Genomic DNA, 21,248 nt, shown 5'->3' on the forward strand with positions numbered 1-21,248 from the left:
CTTATGATTGTCTCTATTGTGAATTTGAGTTTTGGTGATTGAATTGCTGGCTGAAATGTTGATCCTAAGTGAATATTGAACTCCTAAAACTGTGGTAAACAATCCTAGTGAGTTCAACATACATAGGAAGGTTGAAAGTAAGCACAAGGCAATCAATATACCATGCTTAAAAAACAAAATCGCTGGTGCTGGCAGCTTGGACATACAAACTTGTAAAAATTAATGAGAGTTGGTTACTTCGAATTTTGAGCTGAAAGTTTTACTGAATTTTCTAGACATCTGGAAAAAAGTTAGAAAAAAAGAAAAAAGTGATTTGGGTAAAAGGAAAAAATACGAAAAATCACACAAGTTGGCAGGAAAATCAATATCCAGGAAAAAAAAATGAAAGGGAAGTGTGCTTGTTGTTTTGGCTCAAAATTTATTCTATAATTGGTGCCTATGTTATAGCAATCTTAGTTGCAAAATTTCAATTGAAAATTAGTGTGAAGACAAGTGCCAAAGCTAGAGGTTTTTTGAGTTTTTTTTTCAGTTTTTTTACTCTACTCTAGAGCCATTCTAAGTTTCTCTTTGAGTCCTAGCTTGCTTCTATGTCCTTTTCATTGCTTTAATTGTTGAATAATCCTTGAAAAAATTTCTTGTTAAAACTCCATTGGTTTAGCTTTCATTTCATTTTTTTGGTCTTTGGTTATTGCTTGTCTCTTTGTTTCCTTGTTTATGGGTTGCCATATAGGGAATTGGAAGGAGGATTGGTGCCATCCCTTGAAGAATTTGAGTCAAGAAGCAAGGGGCCAACCACCTTAAGAGCTATTGGACTAAGAAGCACTCCAAATTGAGTGAATCACCAAAGAGAGAACAACCACCAAAATTGAGGACCGTTTTGTAATTTTGTAATTTGCAATTTACTTACCTTCATTGCTTTCAAGTTTTGTAACAAAAAGGTCTTTCATTGGAAGTGTGTTGGGAGCCTCCAATAGGTTACCAAACTTCCATTTGTGTGTAATAATTTTAGGCAATTTTTCCTTAGGATAGTGAGTGTTTTGTTGGGAACCTTGAATGTGGTCATCCAAACACTCTTAGGATTCGCCTAGTTTACATTTCTTGCTTACTTTCATAGCTTATTTCCTTTACCTTCCATTGTCAAACCGCCTAGATAGCTTTCCTTTTACCAATTAGTTTTTTTTTTTACCTTATCTTTCACACCTCTTTTAGTGTTTATTTGGCTAGTTTCAACCATAGTTTCTTTTACCTTTTGTTTTCAAACCTCCAACAAGAAAGAACCACAACTTAGGAATCAACATGAGTCATCATTCATCTAGTGTTAATGGCAAGGGTACTAGTCATAAAGATCCTTTATCTAGAATCTTAGATGAGTTGAGTTCCCTCAAGTTATGGAAAGAAAAACAAGAGAGAAAAGAAAAGGAAAAAAAAGAGTGGAAGAAATAAGTCAAGATGAAAGAAAGAAAATAGGAGAGGAAGAAAGAAGAAAAATAATGAAAGAAATTAAAAGAGTAAAACATGCCTCCTATAGTAGTCATAACTCTTGCAAAAGCCTAAGTGAAGAACTTCGTGACTATTACGAAGGAAGGCATAGGTCACATCTTAGACCTCACTCCCATAGAAGAGAAAAGGAAAGAAAGCCTCAAGAGGCTAACATTAAACTTTCATACTTCCATGGGAAGGACAATGTAGAGGCTAACTTAGATTGTGAAATAAGGGTAGAGCAACAACTTAAAAAGAAATCTACTTCAAAATCTTATGGCTCTCACTCTTATCCAAAGAAAGACCAAGGTCAAGGCATCTTAGGGGTGACACCTTCTAAGCCCAAAGATGATAAGGAGAAGACAATAGAAAAGCAAGCCCCTAAGGCTAGTATGCAAGAGAAAACTAGCTCTATAAAGTGTTTTAAATGTCTTGGAAGAGGACACATTACTTCTCAATGCCCCACCACAAAAACCATGATTATGAGGGGCCAAGACATTTATAGTAGCCAAGATGATGCTACTACTTCACCTTCCTCTAGTGAAAGTGAAAAAGCAAAAGGGGAAGAATCTAGTGAAGAAATCTACCCCCAAGAAGAAGGACAATCATTAGTGGTTAAAGAGAAGTGTAAGGAGGTAAGTGTCTCCTCCAAGAGTTTAGCTAAGAAGGAAACTCATTTTACAATAAAGACAAACATTAAAGAAACTTTCCCTCTTAGACAACCTCCACATTTTCTCTTTTGTAAAAAGGCACTTGCTAGCATTGCCACACCTCTTTGGCTTGAGTTTATTCCTCAAGTAAAGAAGTTGTTGGATGAGGGTTTGGTTCGCAAGAGCTTAAATCCTTGTGCTTTGTTGGTGCCCAAAATAGGTATTATTAGGTACCAAATCCCTAAAATAGGTGGTATGATGAATGTTTTGAGTGGTGCAACCCTCTTTTGTAAAATCGCTTGTACACCTAACATCTTCATGGTGTGTGTACATAGGGACCCATTAGGTAGGTTTGTTCTTATTTTTAGTTTCAATACAAACTTAGGTACTCATATGGGACACCTTAGGTTTGTCATACTGTTTGGTAGGAATAATCAATATGAAAATACAGAAAAATGTATGTTTTATTGCGTTACTTTTCTTAATTTTTCAAATAGTGATCAAGGGGTTCCCATGAACCCTAAGAGAATAAAGGTCATTCCTAAGTGGCCCACTCCACCAAGTATAAGAAAAATTTGGGGCTTCCATGACTTAAAAAACTTTTACAAAAGGTTTGTCCCATATTTTTCTATACTTGTAGCACAACTCATTGAGTTGGTGAGAAACCATGTTCATTCATGGGAAGTTGCCCAGGAAATGGGTTTTTAGACCTTACCTTACTTCAACATACCAAACACCACTAATACATATGTTTTTTTTCTTTTTACAGGTGTTGAGGGAAGGAGCCCAGAGTATGAAAAACCTCGGGATTTGAGGTCAAATCCTTTCCAAGGTGGAGGGAATGATGCAATCCTATCCCGCAAGGGCATTGGGTAGAAGACTCCAAGAAGATTGGGCTAGAGATCCAACGGAAGGCCCTAGGGTTCTCATGAGCCTTAGGGTAGATTTCGAGCTCATGGGCTAAGTATGAGCCCACTTATCTTTGTAAATATTTGAATAGGTTTTTCCTTCGTTTGGGCCTTGTATTTTGGCCATTCTAGTAGTATAGGGTTTTAGCCTTGTATTTCAGGGCATTTTGAGTAGTCTTTGTAGTAAGGACTTTTTTTGTATTTTCATGTTTTTTTGTCATGGGGGTGAGCTTAGCTATTATAGGGGGTGTGTAGCTAAGTTCTAGCTTCTCATCTCAAGGAGGTGAGCTTAGCTATTAGAGAGGTATGTGTAGCTAAGCTCTAGCTTCTTTAGGAATCTTCTTAAGGAAGCTTCTCAAGGAGGTGAGCTTAGTTATGAGAGGGGTGTGTGTAGCTAAGCTCTAGCTTCTCAAGGAATTTTTCTCAAAGAAGCTTCTCAAGAAAGTTTTCTCAAGAAAGCTTCTCAAGGAAGCTACCTAGTCTATAAATAGAAGCATGTGTAACACTTGTTGTAACTTTGATGAATGAGAGTCTTGTGAGACACAACTCAAAGTTCAACTTCTCTCCCTTTTTCTTCCTTCAATTTCGTGCTCCCCCCTCTCTCTTTCTCTCCCTCTTTCTTTTCCTCCATTGAAGCATCCTCTCCAAGCTTCTTATCCAAGGCTCATCTTGGTGGTGAAGCTTCTTCTTCCATGGCTTATTCCCTAGTGGATGGCGCCGCCTCTTACCTCTTCTCCTTTGTCTTCCACTGCATCTCCATGGTGGAAAATCACCATTAAAGGACCTCATTGAAGCTCAAAGATCCAGCCTCCATAGAAGCTCCACAAGCAAGCTTCCATCAACATTGGTGCTGGCCTGTCTTTCACATCTTACCTCTCTCTCTCAAACAAAAATTTGTGTGGCGATGTCCCTTATTCCCTCTGCAATGCTTCATCTCTCCGAGTGCTTGATCTTTCCATCAATAACATTTCTGGAACAATTCCCTCATGCTTAATGATGATGAATGGCACTATTGAGGTATTAAATTTGAAGAACAACAATCTCTCGGGTCCTATTCCTGATACAGTTCCAGTTTCCTGTGGTTTGTGGACTTTAAATCTTAATGGAAATCAATTAGATGGGCCAATTCCAAAGTCTCTTGCTTATTGCTCAAAGTTAGAGGTATTGAACCTTGGATCAAATCAAATCACAGATGGCTTTCCATGCTTCTTAAAAGAAATATCCATGTTTCGTGTCTTGGTTTTTTAGGAACAAATTTCAAGGTTCCCTAAAATGTTTGAAAGCCAATAAGCCTTAGGAGATGCTTCAAATTGTGGACATTTCTTTTAACAATTTTAGTGGCAAACTGCTTGGAAAATATTTCACTGCCTGGAAAAGAAATATAACGGGTAACAAAGATGAAACTGGGTCAAAGTTCATAGAGAAATGGCTTGGAATCGGTGGTGGTTTATATTATTAAGATAATATGACAGTTACCAGTAAAAGTCAATCGATGGAGTTGGTTATAATTTTGACAATTTTTACATCCATTGATTTCTCCTCCAACCATTTTGAAGGACCTATACCAAAGGAGTTAATGGAATGGAAAGAACTCTTTGTCCTGAATTTACAAAACTCTTTGAGTGGAGAAGTTCTAGTGCAGCTTGCAAGTTTGTCATTCCTTTCATATTTAAATTGTTGTTTTTAGAAAGATACGAAGGATTAAAAGATAAAGAAACTCAGGATATTACTGCAGAAGAAGGTTGTTTTATTGATTTGGAAAGCAGAGTGCCTTTTACAAAGAGATGCTGAAATATATAGATAAAACTCCTATGGGTTGTTGCCTAACAAATAGAAGATAAATTTAAAAACAGCATAACAGCATAACAGTCTAACAACATATCTGCAGCATAATAGCATATTCTAAAAAAACTAGCAACAATTTAAAAAATTTGTTTCAAGAGTCAAACAGTTAACACTCCTCCTTGACTCTGGAATAGCATTCGCCAAGCCTCTGCCTCAAGAATTCATATCTAGCTTTAGGAAGCGCCTTTGTTAGGATATCAGCACTTTGTTCCTTTGTTGTGCAGTAAATCAATTTCACTTCTCCTTCCTTTTGTGTCTCCCTGAGAAAATAGAGCTTTATCTTGAAGTGTTTTGTTTTCCCATGAAACACTGGATTATTTGAAATTGAAATTGCAGCTTGATTATCCACAAATATCTGCGTACTATCCTGTTGTTCCATATGTAAATTTGTCATAAGCTTTCTGATCCAAAGAGCTTGATTTATAGCAACAGTTGCAGCAACATATTCTGCTTCTACTGTGGATTGAGCTATTACTTCCTGTTTCTTTGAATACCATGAGAAAATTCCAGAACCAAAGCTAAAAAGATAACATGAAGTACTTCTCATATCATCAGCACATCCAGCCCAATCACTATTAGAATAACCATGAAGTCTGAAGTTTTTAACATAATGGTATCTTATTCCAAAATCAATTGTGCCTTTAACATATTTAAGAACTCTTTTTGCTGCCTGAAAATGAATTCTACTAGCACAGTTCATGTACCTTGATAACAAGCTTACTGCATGCAAGATGTCAGGTCTTGATGCACATAAATACATTAGGCAGCCTATAAGGCTCCTATACAGCTTTTCATCCACTTTTTCAGCTCCATCTTCTTTGCAAAACTTCTCCTTTTGATTCATTGGAGTTACAGTTGTTTTGCACCCTTCCATGTTGAACTTCTTGAGAATTTCATTTGCATATTTTTCCTGGCAAAGAAATATTTCATTCTGTTTTTGATACACCTGCATACCGAGAAAGAATGTCATCCTTCCAAGGTTTGTCATTTCAAAACATCTTTCATTTCTTCCTTGAACTTGTCAATATGCTCCCCGCTGCTTCCCGAAACCAGTAGATCATCAACATATAGAGATACTACAAGCATTTCACCATCAGTCTTCTTCACATATAAAGTAGATTCACTTAAACTTTTTTTGAAGCCTAAGTTCACCAAGTGTGCATCAATTCTGCTATACCATGACCATGGTGCCTGCTTTAAACCATACAAAGCTTTCCTTAATCGATATACTTTCTCCTCCTGTCCTTGAACAACGAACCCTTCAGGTTGCTCAACAAAAATTTCTTCCTCCAAGTATCCATTTAAGAAGGCTGATTTCACATCCATTTGATGTATAATCCAACCTTTTTGTGCAGCAAGAGACATCAACATTCTTATGGTTTCTAGTCTTGCAACTTGGGCAAAAGTCTCTGAAAAATCAACACCAAACACTTGAGCATATCCTTTAACAACAAGTCTTGCCTTGTATTTGTTTACAGAACCATCTGAATTGAGCTTGGTTCTATAAACCCACTTGACACCAATCGCTTTCTTGTGGGTTAGGTCTGTCCACCAGCTCCCATGTTTTATTTTTTTTCAATCATTATCAGCTCCTCTTTCATTGCATTTCTCCATTTCTGATCAGTTGTAGCTTCTTTATATCCCTCAGGCTCCATCACAGCAACATTACACCTTTGGTAGATGTCTGAAAGTGATATGGTTCCTTTGATGGGTTCTTCATCAACATCATCATTCTCCTCCTGAAACTCATACCTCTTATCATTTTTCCAGTCCCAACTATCTGACTCCAGAAATTTGACATCCTTGCTGACGATTACTTTGTTGCTCTGTGGTAGGTAGATTCTGTAGGCCTTTGAAGTTGAGCTATAACCTACAAAAATTCAAGTTTCTGCTTTCTTGTCAAGCTTGTCTCTCTTTACTTGAGGTATGTAAGAGAAACATAGGCAGCCAAATGTCTTCAGATTTGTTAGCTTTAGTTTGTAGTCGTGCCATGCTTCAAATGGAGTCTTTTTCTACAAAGCTTTTGTTGGTAACCTATTCAGCAAAAAAACTGTTGTGTGTGCAGCCTCTGCCCTAAATTCCTTTGGTAGCCCTTTGTCATGAAGTAAGCACCTTGTCATCTCCATAATTGTTCGATTTTTCCTCTCAAAAACACCATTCTGTTGCGGGGTGTATGGTGTTGTCAATTGATGTTCAATGCCTGCATCTACACAAAACTTGTTAAATTTTTCAGAGGTATATTCAATTCCATTATCGGACCTGATCACCTGCATCTTGCATCCACTTTGAGTTTCAACCCAAGCTTTAAACTTCACAAAGATGTCAGCAACATCAGATTTAAACTTCATAGAATAAATCCAACACATTCTTGAATAATCATCAATGAATGCAATATAATACTTACTGCCATTCAATGATGGTGTTTTCATGGGTCCTCCCACATCTGTGTGTACTAACTGCAGCTTTTGTGAAGCCCTCCAAGTCTTGTTTTGTTGAAAAGGAAGTCTGGTTTGCTTTCCATATTGGCAAGCAACACATTTTGGAGGTAAATCGTCTAATTCTGGCATATCTTTCACTATGTTGTTCTTTTTCACGAAAAGTAGTGCAACATGATGAAAGTGCCCCAATCTCTTGTGCCAAAGCATTGTATTATCATCCTCTTTGTGTACAGCTGCTTGCTACTCCTCATTCATCAAGTCCATGACAAAATTCTTGCCTTTCATTTGAACTTTGATCATTTCTATGTTGTTTGCATCTTTAGTCACACAATTTTTGTCCTCAAACAACACCTTATATCATTTCTCTTGCAGTTGAGTAACACTTAAAAGGTTTTGATTAATTTCAGGGACATATAATACATCAGAAATTAATTTCAAACCTGAGTGGCCTTCAATTGCAACCGTTCCCTTGCCTTTTACTGCAATGAGTGCTCCATTTCCAATTCTGACTTTGGAAATAGTTGTCTCGTCCAATTCTTTGAAAAGTTCATGATCATAAGTCATGTGGTTTGTGCAACCACTGTCTATAAGCCAGCTCTCTGTAGTGGTGTTGGTTGCAAAGCATGATGCTACAAACAGTTGCTCCTCCATAGGCTGATCTTCAACAGCCTTGGCTTCTCCTTGTTGTTGTTGTTGTTGAGTCTTGCATATTCTTTCCACATGTCCTAATTGACCACACTTGTGGCATTTTATGTCTGGTCTCCACCAACACTTGTTGTGTGGGTGATTATTTTTTTTTGCAATAAGGACAAGGTGAAAAGACACGTGTCTTGCTGCTTTGGCCATTTTTGTTTTTGCTCTGCTTCTTCTTGTTATTTTTGCCTCCTTTGTAATTTTGTGATCTGGCCTGAAAAGCACCCTCAACAGACCATTCTTGCCTCATAAGCCTCCTTTGTTCTTGTGCTTGTAGTGCATTCAACAATTCTGCCAATGTAATGCTTGACAAATTCCTTGAATTCTCCAGAGATGCAATTGTGGCTTCAAACTTTTCAGGTATTGTGACTAGAATTTTTTGAACAATTCTAGCGTCTGAAAATTCAGTACCTAGGAGCCTTACATTATTGACTATGCCAAGAAGCCTATCAGAGTATTCCTTAATCATTTCTGATTCCTTCATTCTCTGCATCTCAAATTCTCGGATAAAATTCAGCACCTGCATGCCTTTAACCTTTTCATTTCCTTCATACTCTTGTTTCAAAAAGTCCCAAATTTGATTGGTTGTTTTAAGTGTCATTATTCTGGCTAGAATGGTGGATGAAACTGCTGCAAGCAAAGTTGTTTTTGCTTTGGACTTTCTCTGCTTCCTTTCTTTGTGATTTTTTATTTGAGCAATCGTTGGATTGTCCGGCAAGGGTTCGACTTCGTACACATCTTCAACAGCTTCCCACAAATCACCTGCTTCGAGATAGGCTTCTATTCTAAAAGCCCAGAGATGATAACTCTTACCATCAAACAGCGGAAGTGTAAGTGGAATGGATGAACCTTCTGGATTCATTCTGACCCGGTTATGTGTGTTTGTGTTTTGAATGTGTATGGGTTCTCTCAATCTCTTAGATCCCTCAGAATAAGGCTCAGGATACCAATTTGTTGTTTTTAGAAAGATACGAAGGATTAAAAGATAAAGAAACTCAAGATATTACTGCAGAAGAAGGTTGTTTTATTGATCTAGAAAGCAGAGTGCCTTTTACAAAGAGATGCCACAATATATAGATAAAAATCCTATGGGTTGTTGCCTAAAAAATAGAAGATAAATTTAAAAACAGCATAACAGCCTAACAACATATCTGCAACATAACAGCATATCCTAAAAAAACTAGCAACAATTTAAAAAATCTGTTTCAAGAGTCAAACAGTTAACACCTCTCCTTCAACCATTTGGTGGGGAAGATCCCAATAGGTACCCAGATTCAAACATTTTCAGCTTCTTCTTTTGAAGGCACTGATGGGTTAGACGGTCCTCCATTGACTAAAAATTCAGATGATAAAAAGTAAGAGGTACTGCCACAACAAGAATGTGGAAGATTAGCTTGTACAATTGATTGGAATTTTAATAGTATTGAATTGGGATTGGTTTTTTGCCATGAAATTGTTTTTGGTCCAATCTTGATTTGGAAACAATGGAGGGTATTGTATTGGCAACTTGTGCACAAAAGTCTTTGTTGGATCTTCCCTCATGTGTATCTTGAATATGTAACCCTAAAAGGACAAACATATGAAGCCTTAAGGTGGAGACATTAGTTATTAATATCGAGTATGCAAGTAAGTGAAGTCATAAAACAATCTTCTTTCCAAATGATCCCTTTTCAAATATGATAGTTGTTTGGATTTTAAGTCTTGATGTCCAAAAATAAGTCTGCAAAGCATATGTATTGAAATCTTGAAATATATTGTTAATTTTAGTGAGTACTATGACAAAGTAATTTTGTATCTTCCTAAAGAATAGCTATTAATTGATATGATTAAATGAATAGTTTGTGGTGTTGATGAGGACATAACCAAGGGCAAGGACCATGAAGCACTTGAAGGTCCCATGACTAGAGGCAGACTTAAACAAGCCCAACACGTCATAGAGACAAGGGTGGTCATTTGTATAGTTGCCATTGATGATGATTGAAGGCCCAAGTGGAGAAAGATGAAGGCCCAGAGGCAGAGGCACTACCAAGACTACTAATTGTTGCTGAAGGCCCAAACTAACTTGAAGGCCCAAGTTAAATAAGTTTTTAGTTATAATTTATTTTTATTGTAATTTTGGCCCAAACTGTTTAGAAGGCCCATGTCTATTTTTGTCTTTTTGTTTAGCTACACTATAAGTATTGGTTTTTGTTTTGAATAAAAGGAAACTTTTGGCATTTTCATAAAATTGGGTGAGAGTTTCTCTCTGGGTTCCTTGTTGAACCAATTATCAGACTTATCAAGGTAATCCTTGTGGCGTCTACCCAGACTTATCTTCCTTCACCGAAAGTGGCATCTACCCTGACTTATCTTCCTTCACCGGAAGTGGAGTCTACCTTGACTTATCTTCCTTCACCGGAAGTGGCGTCATCCAAACCTTTGTAGCCTGTATCAAGCGATCCGCCTCGTAAGGTTCGCATCATTTGGTATCAGAGCTTCGGCTCTTGATACAGGCTCTATCCTATCCTATCCTATCCTTTTTTTTTTCTTCGTAATTTGTCTAGGTTCGTGTTTTTGTCCTTGTTCTGTTATTTGCGTTCTTGTTCTTGTTCTTGTCACGTTCTTGTTCTTGTTTCTTGTGTCTTTCAAACTTTGTGTCAAAAAAAAAATTTGTTTGAGTTCTTGTTTCCTGTTCTTGTGCCTATCATATTGTATTTTGTCTTTTGTTCATAACTTTTGTTTCAGCCTATTCGAATTCTGTTTCGGGTAAAAATTGCCTAATTGCCGAATTGCTAAATTGTCAAATTTGCCTAATGATGATTGCCTATTGAACGAATTCTAATAGCTGGACGTCTGAAAAAAAAATAGAGAAAAAAAAGAAACGAAAAAAAAAGAAAGAAAGAGAGAAAGAAAGAAAGAAAAAAAAAGGAAACAGTTGCAAAAAAAAAAAAGTTGCAAAAATTTTGAAAAAAAAAAAGTGGGTGTTTGATCTTTGAACACGAAATTGAGGCATTTAGAGGTGTTTTTTTGAAAGAAAATCATGGAACAAATCCCCTTATCTAGATTCTCCTCTGAATTCTGAGCGTTTTGATATATAGTGGGCCTCAAACGGACAACTGTAGCAAAGTTATGAGCATTTGAAGTTTACTTGTCCTATCTGTTGTCCTATCTAATATCTTATCTGTTATCCTACCTAATATCTTATCTGTTATCCTACCTAATATCTTATCTGTTATCCTATCTATAATATCTTATTTGTTATCATATCTGTTACCCAAATTAAAGCTCATCTGTTATCCAAATCCAATCTAATATATTATTATCCAAATCAAGTCCAAGTTGTTATCCCAAATCAAATCTGTTTGTGATCATTATATTGTCTTTCCTTTTATTTTATATTACCTTGTGTGTCTAATTTGGTCCATCCAGGAACTTAAGAGGAAACACGAGTGGTAAAAGGCAAGAGGGAATACATTACACAAAAGCCTATTGAGAGCATTAAACACGAGTGTACTACCATCTAAGAGTAAAACACGTGAGTAGAGTGTTGTGAGGTCCTGAAACCTTAATAATTTTTATTGCACATTTTTTTTTCCTGTTGAATTATGGCTGGAGCAGGTGGTGGTGACGAGTATCATCAGTTGGACGGAGCTCAACGTCTGTTACTGGATGTGATGAATGCACAGATGCAACGTTTGTTGGACCGTACCAATGAGGAGGTCTATGGACGACTAGAAGCTTTGGAAAACCAAGCCAATCAGAATGCTAGACAAAATATAGATGGGAATAGAGGTAACAATGGCGGTAATGACGGACCGAGGCAGAACCGGGTTGAGGGAGTAAAGCTCAATGTTCCTCCCTTCAAAGGTAGAAGTGATCCAGATGCCTACCTGGACTGGGAAATGAAGACTGAGCACGTATTTGCCTGCAATGACTACACTGATTCGCAGAAAGTCAAGCTAGCAGCAGCTGAATTCTCCGACTATGCCCTTGTTTGGTGGCATAAATACCAAAGAGAAATGTTGAGAGAGGAACGGCGAGAGGTAGATACATGGACTGAGATGAAAAGGGTGATGAGAAAAAGGTATGTGCCCACTAGCTATAACAGAACCATGCGACAGAAACTCCAAGGGTTGTCCCAAGGGAATTTAACCGTGGAAGAATATTATAAAGAGATGGAAATGGCGTTAGTGAGGGCCAACATCGAAGAGGACTCCAAAGACACAATGGCTCGTTTCCTGAATGGTCTAAACCCTGAAATCAGAGATGTTGTTGAATTACAGGAGTATGTGGTGTTGGATGACTTGTTACATAGGGCGCTCCGGGTTGAACAGCAAATTAAAAGAAAAAGTGCAACAAGGAGGAACTCACCCAATACTTACAACCAAAACTGGGCCAACAGATCCAAGAAGGAGGGAGGTAATTCGTTCCGACCTGCAGCCACATCCCCGCATGGAAAGTCAACAACGCCCAGTGTAGGTGGAAGCAAACATAACACCTCCACTTCCTCATCCAATACTGGAACCAGAAACATAAAATGTTTCAAGTGCTTAGGCAGAGGACATATTGCTTCTGAATGTCCAACCAGGAGGACCATGATCATGAAGGCTGATGGAGAAATCACTAGTGAGTCTGAAACCAGTGAAGAAGAAGTGGAAGAAGAAGAGTATGAGGAGGAAGCTATGCAGGGTGATATGTTGATGGTGAAAAGGCTGTTGGGAAATCAAATGCAGCCACTGGATGACAATCAAAGAGAAAATATTTTCCACACCAGATGTGTAATTAATGGTAAGCTATGCTCTTTAATTGTTGATGGAGGAAGTTGTACCAATGTTGCAAGTTCCACATTAGTGACCAAACTGAATTTGGAAACTAAGCCTCATCCTAGACCATACAAACTTCAGTGGCTTAGTGAAGATGAAGAGGTAAAAGTGACTCAACAGGTTGAGGTGTGTCTCACCATTGGGAGATATAATGACAAGGTGCTGTGTGATGTGGTCCCAATGGAAGCGACCCATGTGCTGTTAGGAAGACCGTGGCAGTATGATACCAAAGCAGTGCATGATGGCTTCACCAACAAAATCTCTTTCAAGCAAGTTGACAAGAAGATTGTTCTCAAACCGTTATCTCCTCAAGAGGTTTGTGAGGATCAGATAAAAATGAGAGAAAAGAAAAAGAGTGAGACACTTGAGAGGAAAAAGAGTGAGACACTTGAGAATGAAAAGAGAGGAAAGAAAAAGAGTGAAACACTTGAGAGGGAAAAGAGAGAAAACAAAAAGAGTGAAACACTTGAGGGCAAACAGCTTTATTTAGCAACAAAAAGGGAGGTGAGGAGGGTGCTTTGTGCGAGACAACCCCTCTATTTATTTTTTTCTCAACGTCAGATGTTGCATGCTAACCCAATTGATGAATTTAAATTGCCTTCTAGTATTCAGTCTCTTCTGCAGGATTTTGATGATGTGTTTCCAGCAAGTCTACTAGATGGTTTGCCACCATTGAGGGGAATTGAGCATCACATTGATCTCATTCCAGGAGCGTCCTTGCCCAATTGGCCAGCTTATAGGAGCAACCCACAAGAAACTAAGGAGATCGAAAGGCAAGTATCCGAACTCCTGAGCAAAGGTTGGGTGAGAGATAGTATGAGTCCGTGCGCTGTACCTGTCATTCTAGTACCCAAGAAGGACGGCTCATGGAGGATGTGTTCTGATTGTAGAGCCATAAACAACATCACCATCAAGTATAGGCAACCAATCCCCAGATGGAGGAGCCTTGGATTTGAGGACAAATCCTTTTCAAGAAGGAGGGAGTGATGAGGACATAACCAAGGGCAAGGACCATGAAGCACTTGAAGGTCCCATGACTAGAGGCAGACTTAAACAAGCCCAACACGTCATAGAGACAAGGGTGGTCATTTGTATAGCTGCCATTGATGATGATTGAAGGACCAAGTGGAGAAAGATGAAGGCCCAGAGGCAGAGGCACTACCAAGACTACTAATTGTTGCTGAAGGCCCAAACTAACTTGAAGGCCCAAGTTAAATAAGTTTTTAGTTATAATTTATTTTTATTGTAATTTTGGCCCAAACTGTTTAGAAGGCCCATGTCTATTTTTATCTTTTTGTTCAGCTACACTATAAGTATTGGTTTTTGTTTTGAATAAAAGGAAACTTTTGGCATTTTCATAAAATTGGGTGAGAGTTTCTCTCTGGGTTCCTTGTTGAACCAATTATCAGACTTATCAAGGTAATCCTTGTGGCGTCTACCCAGACTTATCTTCCTTCACCGGAAGTGGCGTCTACCCTGACTTATCTTCCTTCACTGGAAGTGGCGTCTACCCTGACTTATCTTCCTTCACCGGAAGTGGCGTCTACCCTGACTTATCTTCCTTCACCGGAAGTGGCATCATCCAAACCTTTGTAGCCTGTATCAAGCGATCCGCCTCGTAAGGTTCACATCAGATGTATTTGACAATTATTCTTGTAAAACAAATTAGTTATTTATTTATAATATGACAAGTGCTGGAAGAGTACTTTTTAACAAACTCTTTCAAAAATACTATCTTTAATTGCTTAGAATTTATTGAAAACTATAAATTCAAGAGAGAATTATTAAATAAGATGTGAAATCTATAATTTTTTATGATTTTCAATAAATTTTAACCAATAATAAAAAGTGTGTCTGATGAGAATTGGACAACTTCGATGTCAAGGAAGTACCTGAGTGGACCCAAGTGCTTGATTTGAAAGTGAATGTGGAGGTGAGACTTGGGGCAGAGAAATCTATTGGAGTCATCACCAGTGATGACAATGTCATCAACATATACAACAAGATAGATGCACAGGCAAGACATATAATAGAGGGAAAATATCAAGTGATCAACTTCTCAATGAGTCATACCAAACTCAAACATAGCAAAGTTGAAATGACCAAACCAAACACGGGGAGATTGCTTCAAGCCATAAAGTGAGTGGCAAAGCTTACTGATCTATAAAACCCGGTGGTTGATCCATGTATACCTTTTCTTGCAACTCACCAAGCAGGAATGCACTTTTGATGTCCAACCGGTGAAGAGGCTAATGTCAAATGGTAGCCATAGCAAGAAAAAGTTGAACAAATAAAGGTGATTTTGGACACGGGAAAAAGTGTTGCCATAGTCAAGACCAAAAATCTTATAGACATATAGAAATTAAGGGGATGGGAAAGCATTCTCCTCTGGGGACACATAGAAATGAGCTCCAGACTCTGAGTCTTCATATCTTTTTTCTTTCTTCCTCTTCTTCTTTTCTTCTTCCTCCTTCTTCTCCTCATTGTCTCTAGCTTCTCCTTCTTTCTTTATATCTTTTCTTTTGTCTCTAACTCTCCCCTTCCTTCTTCTATTTATGATCATGAGTATGTGGGCTTATTGGGTCTTGGCTCTCCATTTAAGTCCTATTATATTATCCTATCAATTTTTAATAAAGGTATTTGCCACTAATAATGCCTAAAGGTATTCTTTAACAATTAAAAATAAAGACCAAAGTTATAAGGTTGGTCTAGTGGTAAAGGGAGAATGGAGGGGTGAGAGGTCTCGGATTCAACTCCCCACTAACAAAAAACTAACAATTAATATTTATCGATAAAAAAATGTAAAGACTATTCCATCAATTGGTCTCTATGTTAAATCTTTTAGAAGTATGTTTTTAGTCCTTGTGAATTGAGTGAATTTAATTTATGTCCTTATAAAATATTTCTTTGTTTTTTTCCTATAAAAATTGAAATTATTGATTTTAGTCACATAAAAAATGAGTTAGTTTTAATCTTGATCCCAATTTTCTTTCATTTTCATTCTTATAAACTCTGAAATCACTATTTCTTATCCTAATATTTGTTTTAAGGTTAATAAATAACATTAAATCTTGTTAACCAATATCCTTAGAGTATTATTTAAGAAAATAAAAGGAGAAAAATTTTATTTAAAATCATGAAAGTGCTTTTAAAAATCTTTGAATGGTGATTTTTGTGTATTCTAATAAAAAAAATTCTCTTTCACTTCCTTAATTTTCATTTGCCAATAACTTTTATTTTGGAAATTTTTTAAGAAAATTAAAATCATATGTTGGTATAATACCACAAATATAATTGGGCACCACTTCAGATGGTCACTTGAACTTTTGTTAAATATATAAGTAGTTAATGAATGTTACATCACATTATAGCAAGGATCAAAATCAAGCATTTCATATTTTTGAAGAATGAAAATAAAGAAAAAGTTTTATAAGTACCAAAATCAAAATATACACTTTTTATCATTACTAAAAAAAATACTATTTCCCCTTAAATATACGACTCTTTAAATTATCCTTTAAGAAAGTTAGTTATACTTAATATAGTTACTAACATTAAATTTATTAACAATTTATATTTATTTTGTCAAAATTACCCTTAAAATTATTGGGACTCAATCTCTCTCTTTCTACTTAATTACTTTTCTACCTACTTAATTAATATATGTTAATCTTTTTTTTCAATCCTTACAAGAGAGATAATGCATTTGTATTTTTAATACATAATATTTATTGTAAAGTAACTAAGGTTATTTAGGTAAAAAATAATTAATGCAAAAAATAACTTAAAAAGAGTCTTATAAAATGAACAAATAAAATTGAAAAAAGTATAATATTTGGAGACGGAGGTAGCATTATTTAAAATTATATTCGGTTAGATATTTCAGTTAATTTTTAACTTTTTTAATAGGTTCTAGTATTTTTTTAAATGTTGCTTCAGAAACAAAATTTTTTTATCATGCTAGCTTTTGTCTTCTAGCTTTTTTATATTTTCTTTCATCTTTATTCTCAATGTATTTATTCAATTTCCTGATTACCTTTTTAAAATAAATCAGGATTTTATTATTTTTCTATCATTGTACACTTTTTCAACTATTTCAATAATTATTTTCACTTAGCATTATAATTAAATAATTTAATTTTTCAGTTTCCAACTATTAACTAACTTTTCAGCTTTTAGTTAGTTTTTCAGTTAGTTTTATCATACATGGCCTAAATCAAACTTTTGTGTACGAGACATAATTACAATAAAAAAAAACAATGACTCAATAGTGAACAAGACATGTGTGATCATTTCAAAATAATATGAAAAGACACAACGAATCTCCATCACATTATTTGATTACATTTTTCTAAAAATACATATAAGAAAAAAATAAGAAGAGAAAAAGAAAATGACCTCCAAAATTTAAAATGAGATCTCAATTAACTAATCATTAGCTAATTTAGATAACTTCTTTAAAAAGATAATAATTAATTAATGAAAAACTCATTTTAATTTATGCAAATACTCATTTCTTTTTTTTTCTCCCTGTAGTTATAAAAAAGTTTACTGTGAGACCCATCCTAAATGTATAAATGCCCTAAAAAACAAAAACTTTTTTTGAAAGAACAAAAACAACTCAATTGAAGGAAACATGAGAAAAATGAAAACCCACAATCACAAAACCATCCAAGCATACTTGCAAAAACCAGTACAAAAACAGGACTCAAGAGATACACAGACCATCACATCTTCATATCACTTCATGCCAGCCATTCTATATCCTGAGGTTCCAATCTAGGTTACCAATCTTTTATAAACATGCCAGCAACCTATGAGAGAATAAATCATTCACCAGCCACATCATATTTTATGCTGGTGGAGCTGATTCATCTTATGATCCTCAGGCTTGGCTTCTCTTCTATACATCCTGCTCACCTTTCACATTGGTATCCGTGGCCTTTTCCAGCGGCTCTTTGTCCTCCGTCGCCAACAGTTAGTTTCTTGAGGAGACCGGCAGCAGCTGAAGCATCTTTGTTTTCCTCCTCCTCTCCTTGTGATTCAGCCACTTCTTGCATAGTTGTCATGAAGGCCTTGCAGTCTGGAGTCCAAAAGGAGAAGTTGCAATGTAAAATAATGCAATAGCAATACAATTCATAATGTCATTCTAGCAAGTAAAAAAATTAGATTAGATTCCCACTCAAATAACTGGAAGTCAATCGAACTTTTTGTTTTGGATATCTCTGTCTTAATTATAAATAAACAAGTAAACGCATCATTCAACCACATGTAATGTAAAAGTGGTCAAATAATGTGGACAGCATTTCTTTCATCCTTATTTCACTTTACAATATCACGAGTAAATCCTCCTTGCAATCATCAACTGTATATGTCAGGGCTGAAAGTTAACCTAATTCACCTCTTGAAATTAAACTATCATAAGTAAATTCAAGAGTTAAATCATCATATTTGAATTATTGTAATGCTTGTTACATCGCCTCTCCGGACTGACGTGGTTTAAGACTTAATTTACCTGTGACTTCTTTATGGATAAGAGATCGAAACATACCATTGCAAAACAAAAAAACTCCAGTCCTCAAGCCAAAAAATTTACACAATGAAGCCTTTGGTTCAACATGTTCAAGCAGAGTGATTGAGATAAACACATGATTGTAGTGTCAAAAAACAAATGCAATTATCTACCACCACCAGAAATCAGACATTTTAATAACCAATGGATATTCTCTACACAGAAAACATACACATCATAAAATGGCATTCAATCCATTTCAAAAACAGAAGGCCAATCACAAATCAAAATTTGCATATCGATTATCCAAAAAATGGAAGAAGTGAACTAAAACAAAATTCAACAGGGTAGTTCCAACAGAACAAGGCCTAGAGACTCACTCTCAACAGAGGGGAACCTAATACAGAACAGCTCATCCTTCAATTCTCCATCTGCAAAATCAGAAGCATGCCACACACACGATTTCTCATTCCCAGAATGCTCCTGTACCGTCAAACTGTGATGAACGGAAATTCACACTACATCAATCAGAAAAGGAATAACAATAATAATAGCGACCATTTCTTTTAATCAATTCACAAATAACAAACTCAATATCAAAAATCCAAAACAAATAAATAACCATATTAATCCCTGAAATATATTGCATCACTAATCACTAATATTAGTTCCTAAATATTAAAAATAAAGATCACCACATAAATCCAACAAATGTGCAGACCATTCAAATTAGCTCCCGAATCACAAGGGACTAATTTAATGGATAAAAATACATTTTGGACCAGCTTCATATTCTTCATATTTTATATACTAACATGACCAATACTATCGTTTTTTAATAGAGACCACAATAATGATGGTTGAGTTGAATAGGATCACTACACACGTTAAAACTTTCTCCTTTAAGATAGTTACATATCAAAAACTCAAATTCAAAACTATTAATTAAGTTAAAACAATTGTGTTCCAAGCACTCGATGGTAACATGACCAAAATTCTAAACATTAAAATAAATTGATAATTCAATAAAATAAAAAGGAAAAGGAATATTACAGAAGAATCAAAGGTAAGTGTTGCTGCCTTGCTTGCCAGTGGCCACTCTCTATTATTACGGCTCTTATTTTATTACGATCTCTCTTATTTAAGGGACAACCAAATGTTTATTTAAGGGACCCAACTAAAGTTGTTAGTTCGCGATAAAAATAAAAATAAAAAGCGGTATCTCTTAAAAAAAATGGTTCACATTTAACAAAGCATAGAACATCCAATCAAAAGGCCCAAAAGTATATATATATATATATATATATATATATATATATATATATATATATATATATATATATATATATATATATGCGCTTTAAATAAAAAAAAAAAAAAAAAGATTATGTCTGGAAAGATCAAATTCAGTTAATTAAACAAAATAGGCGAGTGTTTTTTATTTCCACAGATTAAAAGAAAATAAATGCAATCACTGTTTCACTAAACATCTAAATCAATTAACCTAATATTGTTTCAACTTAATAAGTAGTCTTTGAGTTAAGTAGGAGTATGTTTGTATGTTGCTTTAAATATTTAATTTAAAGTTTCGTTGGCTGTAGTGTCCATTTTCGTTTAGCGTAGTTATTTTCGGTTGAAGATACATGTGATCGGTGTCAAAAACTGAAAAGATAGAAAGCAATGCATAATACCAAGATGATTGGCGCAGATCTTGAGAGCGTCTTGGATTGGCGCATGACGAGCCTCACCTTCCCGCTGACCTTATGTTTCAGCAGCTTAACGTTTCCACCACCACGCTCCTTCCACTCATTCCCTTCCTTATCGAACCGATACAGCTTCGCTTTCCTATAACAACAACAACAACAACAAGCTCAATTCAAATTCAAAATACAACAAACAATTCAAGAACAGTGAGAGTCAGTGTGCGTGTGTTTACGTACAGATCAAGGATGGGATCCTCTTCCTCTTCACCAGTGGAGACGGCGACCTCTTCGAGCTTCACGATCGGAGCGACCTGCGCTCCCGTGTCCTCGTCCTCCGCTGGCACATGGTCATCGTCGTCATTGTGGTGGCTCGGTGGTGGCCATTGATGCTGCTGGTTGATACGCAATGAGGCAGCGAGGAGTGCAGTGAGTGCATGACTTATAGTGAGTGAGAGTGCACTGTTGTATTGCTGGTTGCTGCATTATTATGTGGAGTGTTGTTAGGTGCACCCAGCCTTCTTTAAAAATGATAAAATTACACCTGTCTTCTTTCTCTCTTTATGGATCAACTTGATTCGTAAGAAGCTTGCGGATCAAGTTGATCCGTAAAAGACTTACGGATCAAGTTGATCAGTAAAAGACTTACAGATCAACTTAATCCGTAAGTTTTAAAAATCAACTTGCGAATCAACTTGATCCGTAAGTCTAAAAAATTAACTTGCGGACCAACTTGATCCATAAGAAGCTTGCGGATCATTTATATCAACTGCGGATCAACTAAAACCTATGCGGATCAACCTGAATGAGCTGGGTGCACAAAAATATTTTTAAAAACACATAAGGGTATTTTTGTCTTTTCATGTTAAATGTTGAGTACATTAGCAACCCTATTATCTGCTGTGTAGTTTATCTTCTGCTTTTCCTCTTCTTTTTTTTTTTCAAAATTAAAATTGAGTGATGATGACAAATTCACAATTAGAACTTTATTTATTTTGATAAGCATTGAGTTCAAACTCTATAGACACTTGTTAATGGTATAATTATTTTTTGTTTGAAAAATAGCACTAACAGAACCCAAGAATTGTATCTAAGCTTTATCTTCATTGTAAAAAAATCATTTTTTTTTGTAAAATAGGTAACTTATTTTTTATTGAAGAATAACACTAACAATATTTTGTTTTTTTTTTTACTGCAACACATAAAATTTTGGATCAAATA

At 35.9% G+C, this 21,248-nt stretch overlaps 1 protein-coding gene and 1 long non-coding RNA gene across 2 annotated transcripts; both read right to left on the minus strand.

Annotated features, from left to right (window-relative positions):
• Positions 1–17,412: 17,412 nt before the first annotated feature.
• Positions 17,413–19,173, minus strand: LOC114406114. The gene is made up of 2 exons (XR_003665379.1): positions 18,708–19,173; positions 17,413–17,898 (listed from the first exon to the last, which is right to left on the minus strand). It is a non-coding gene; the product is annotated as an uncharacterized LOC114406114 (long non-coding RNA).
• An 809-nt stretch (positions 19,174–19,982) lies between these two features.
• Positions 19,983–21,134, minus strand: LOC114404904 (ran-binding protein 1 homolog c-like). Its single transcript, XM_028367631.1, has 3 exons — positions 21,100–21,134; positions 20,268–20,507; positions 19,983–20,172 (listed from the first exon to the last, which is right to left on the minus strand). The coding sequence occupies exons 1-3, from the start codon at positions 21,132–21,134 to the stop codon at positions 19,983–19,985; spliced, it is 465 nt and encodes a 154-aa protein (XP_028223432.1).
• Between the last annotated feature and the right edge of the window lie 114 nt (positions 21,135–21,248).

This window comes from Glycine soja, chromosome 3, assembly GCF_004193775.1.
Source record: "Glycine soja cultivar W05 chromosome 3, ASM419377v2, whole genome shotgun sequence".
NCBI classification, from domain to species: Eukaryota; Viridiplantae; Streptophyta; class Magnoliopsida; order Fabales; family Fabaceae; genus Glycine; species Glycine soja.

What these genes read in the sequence shown, in the direction of transcription:
- LOC114404904 (XM_028367631.1), bottom strand. Translation starts at nt 21,134, where the DNA reads ATGAAGATAAAGCTTAGATACAATTCTTGGGTTCT. An exon ending in AGATACAATTCTTGGGTTCT is followed by an intron (nt 20,508 to 21,099) that starts GTTAGTGCTATT and finishes ATAATAATGCAG; the next exon opens with CAACCAGCAATACAACAGTG. An exon ending in GAGGATCCCATCCTTGATCT is followed by an intron (nt 20,173 to 20,267) that starts GTACGTAAACAC and finishes TTGTTGTTATAG; the next exon opens with GAAAGCGAAGCTGTATCGGT.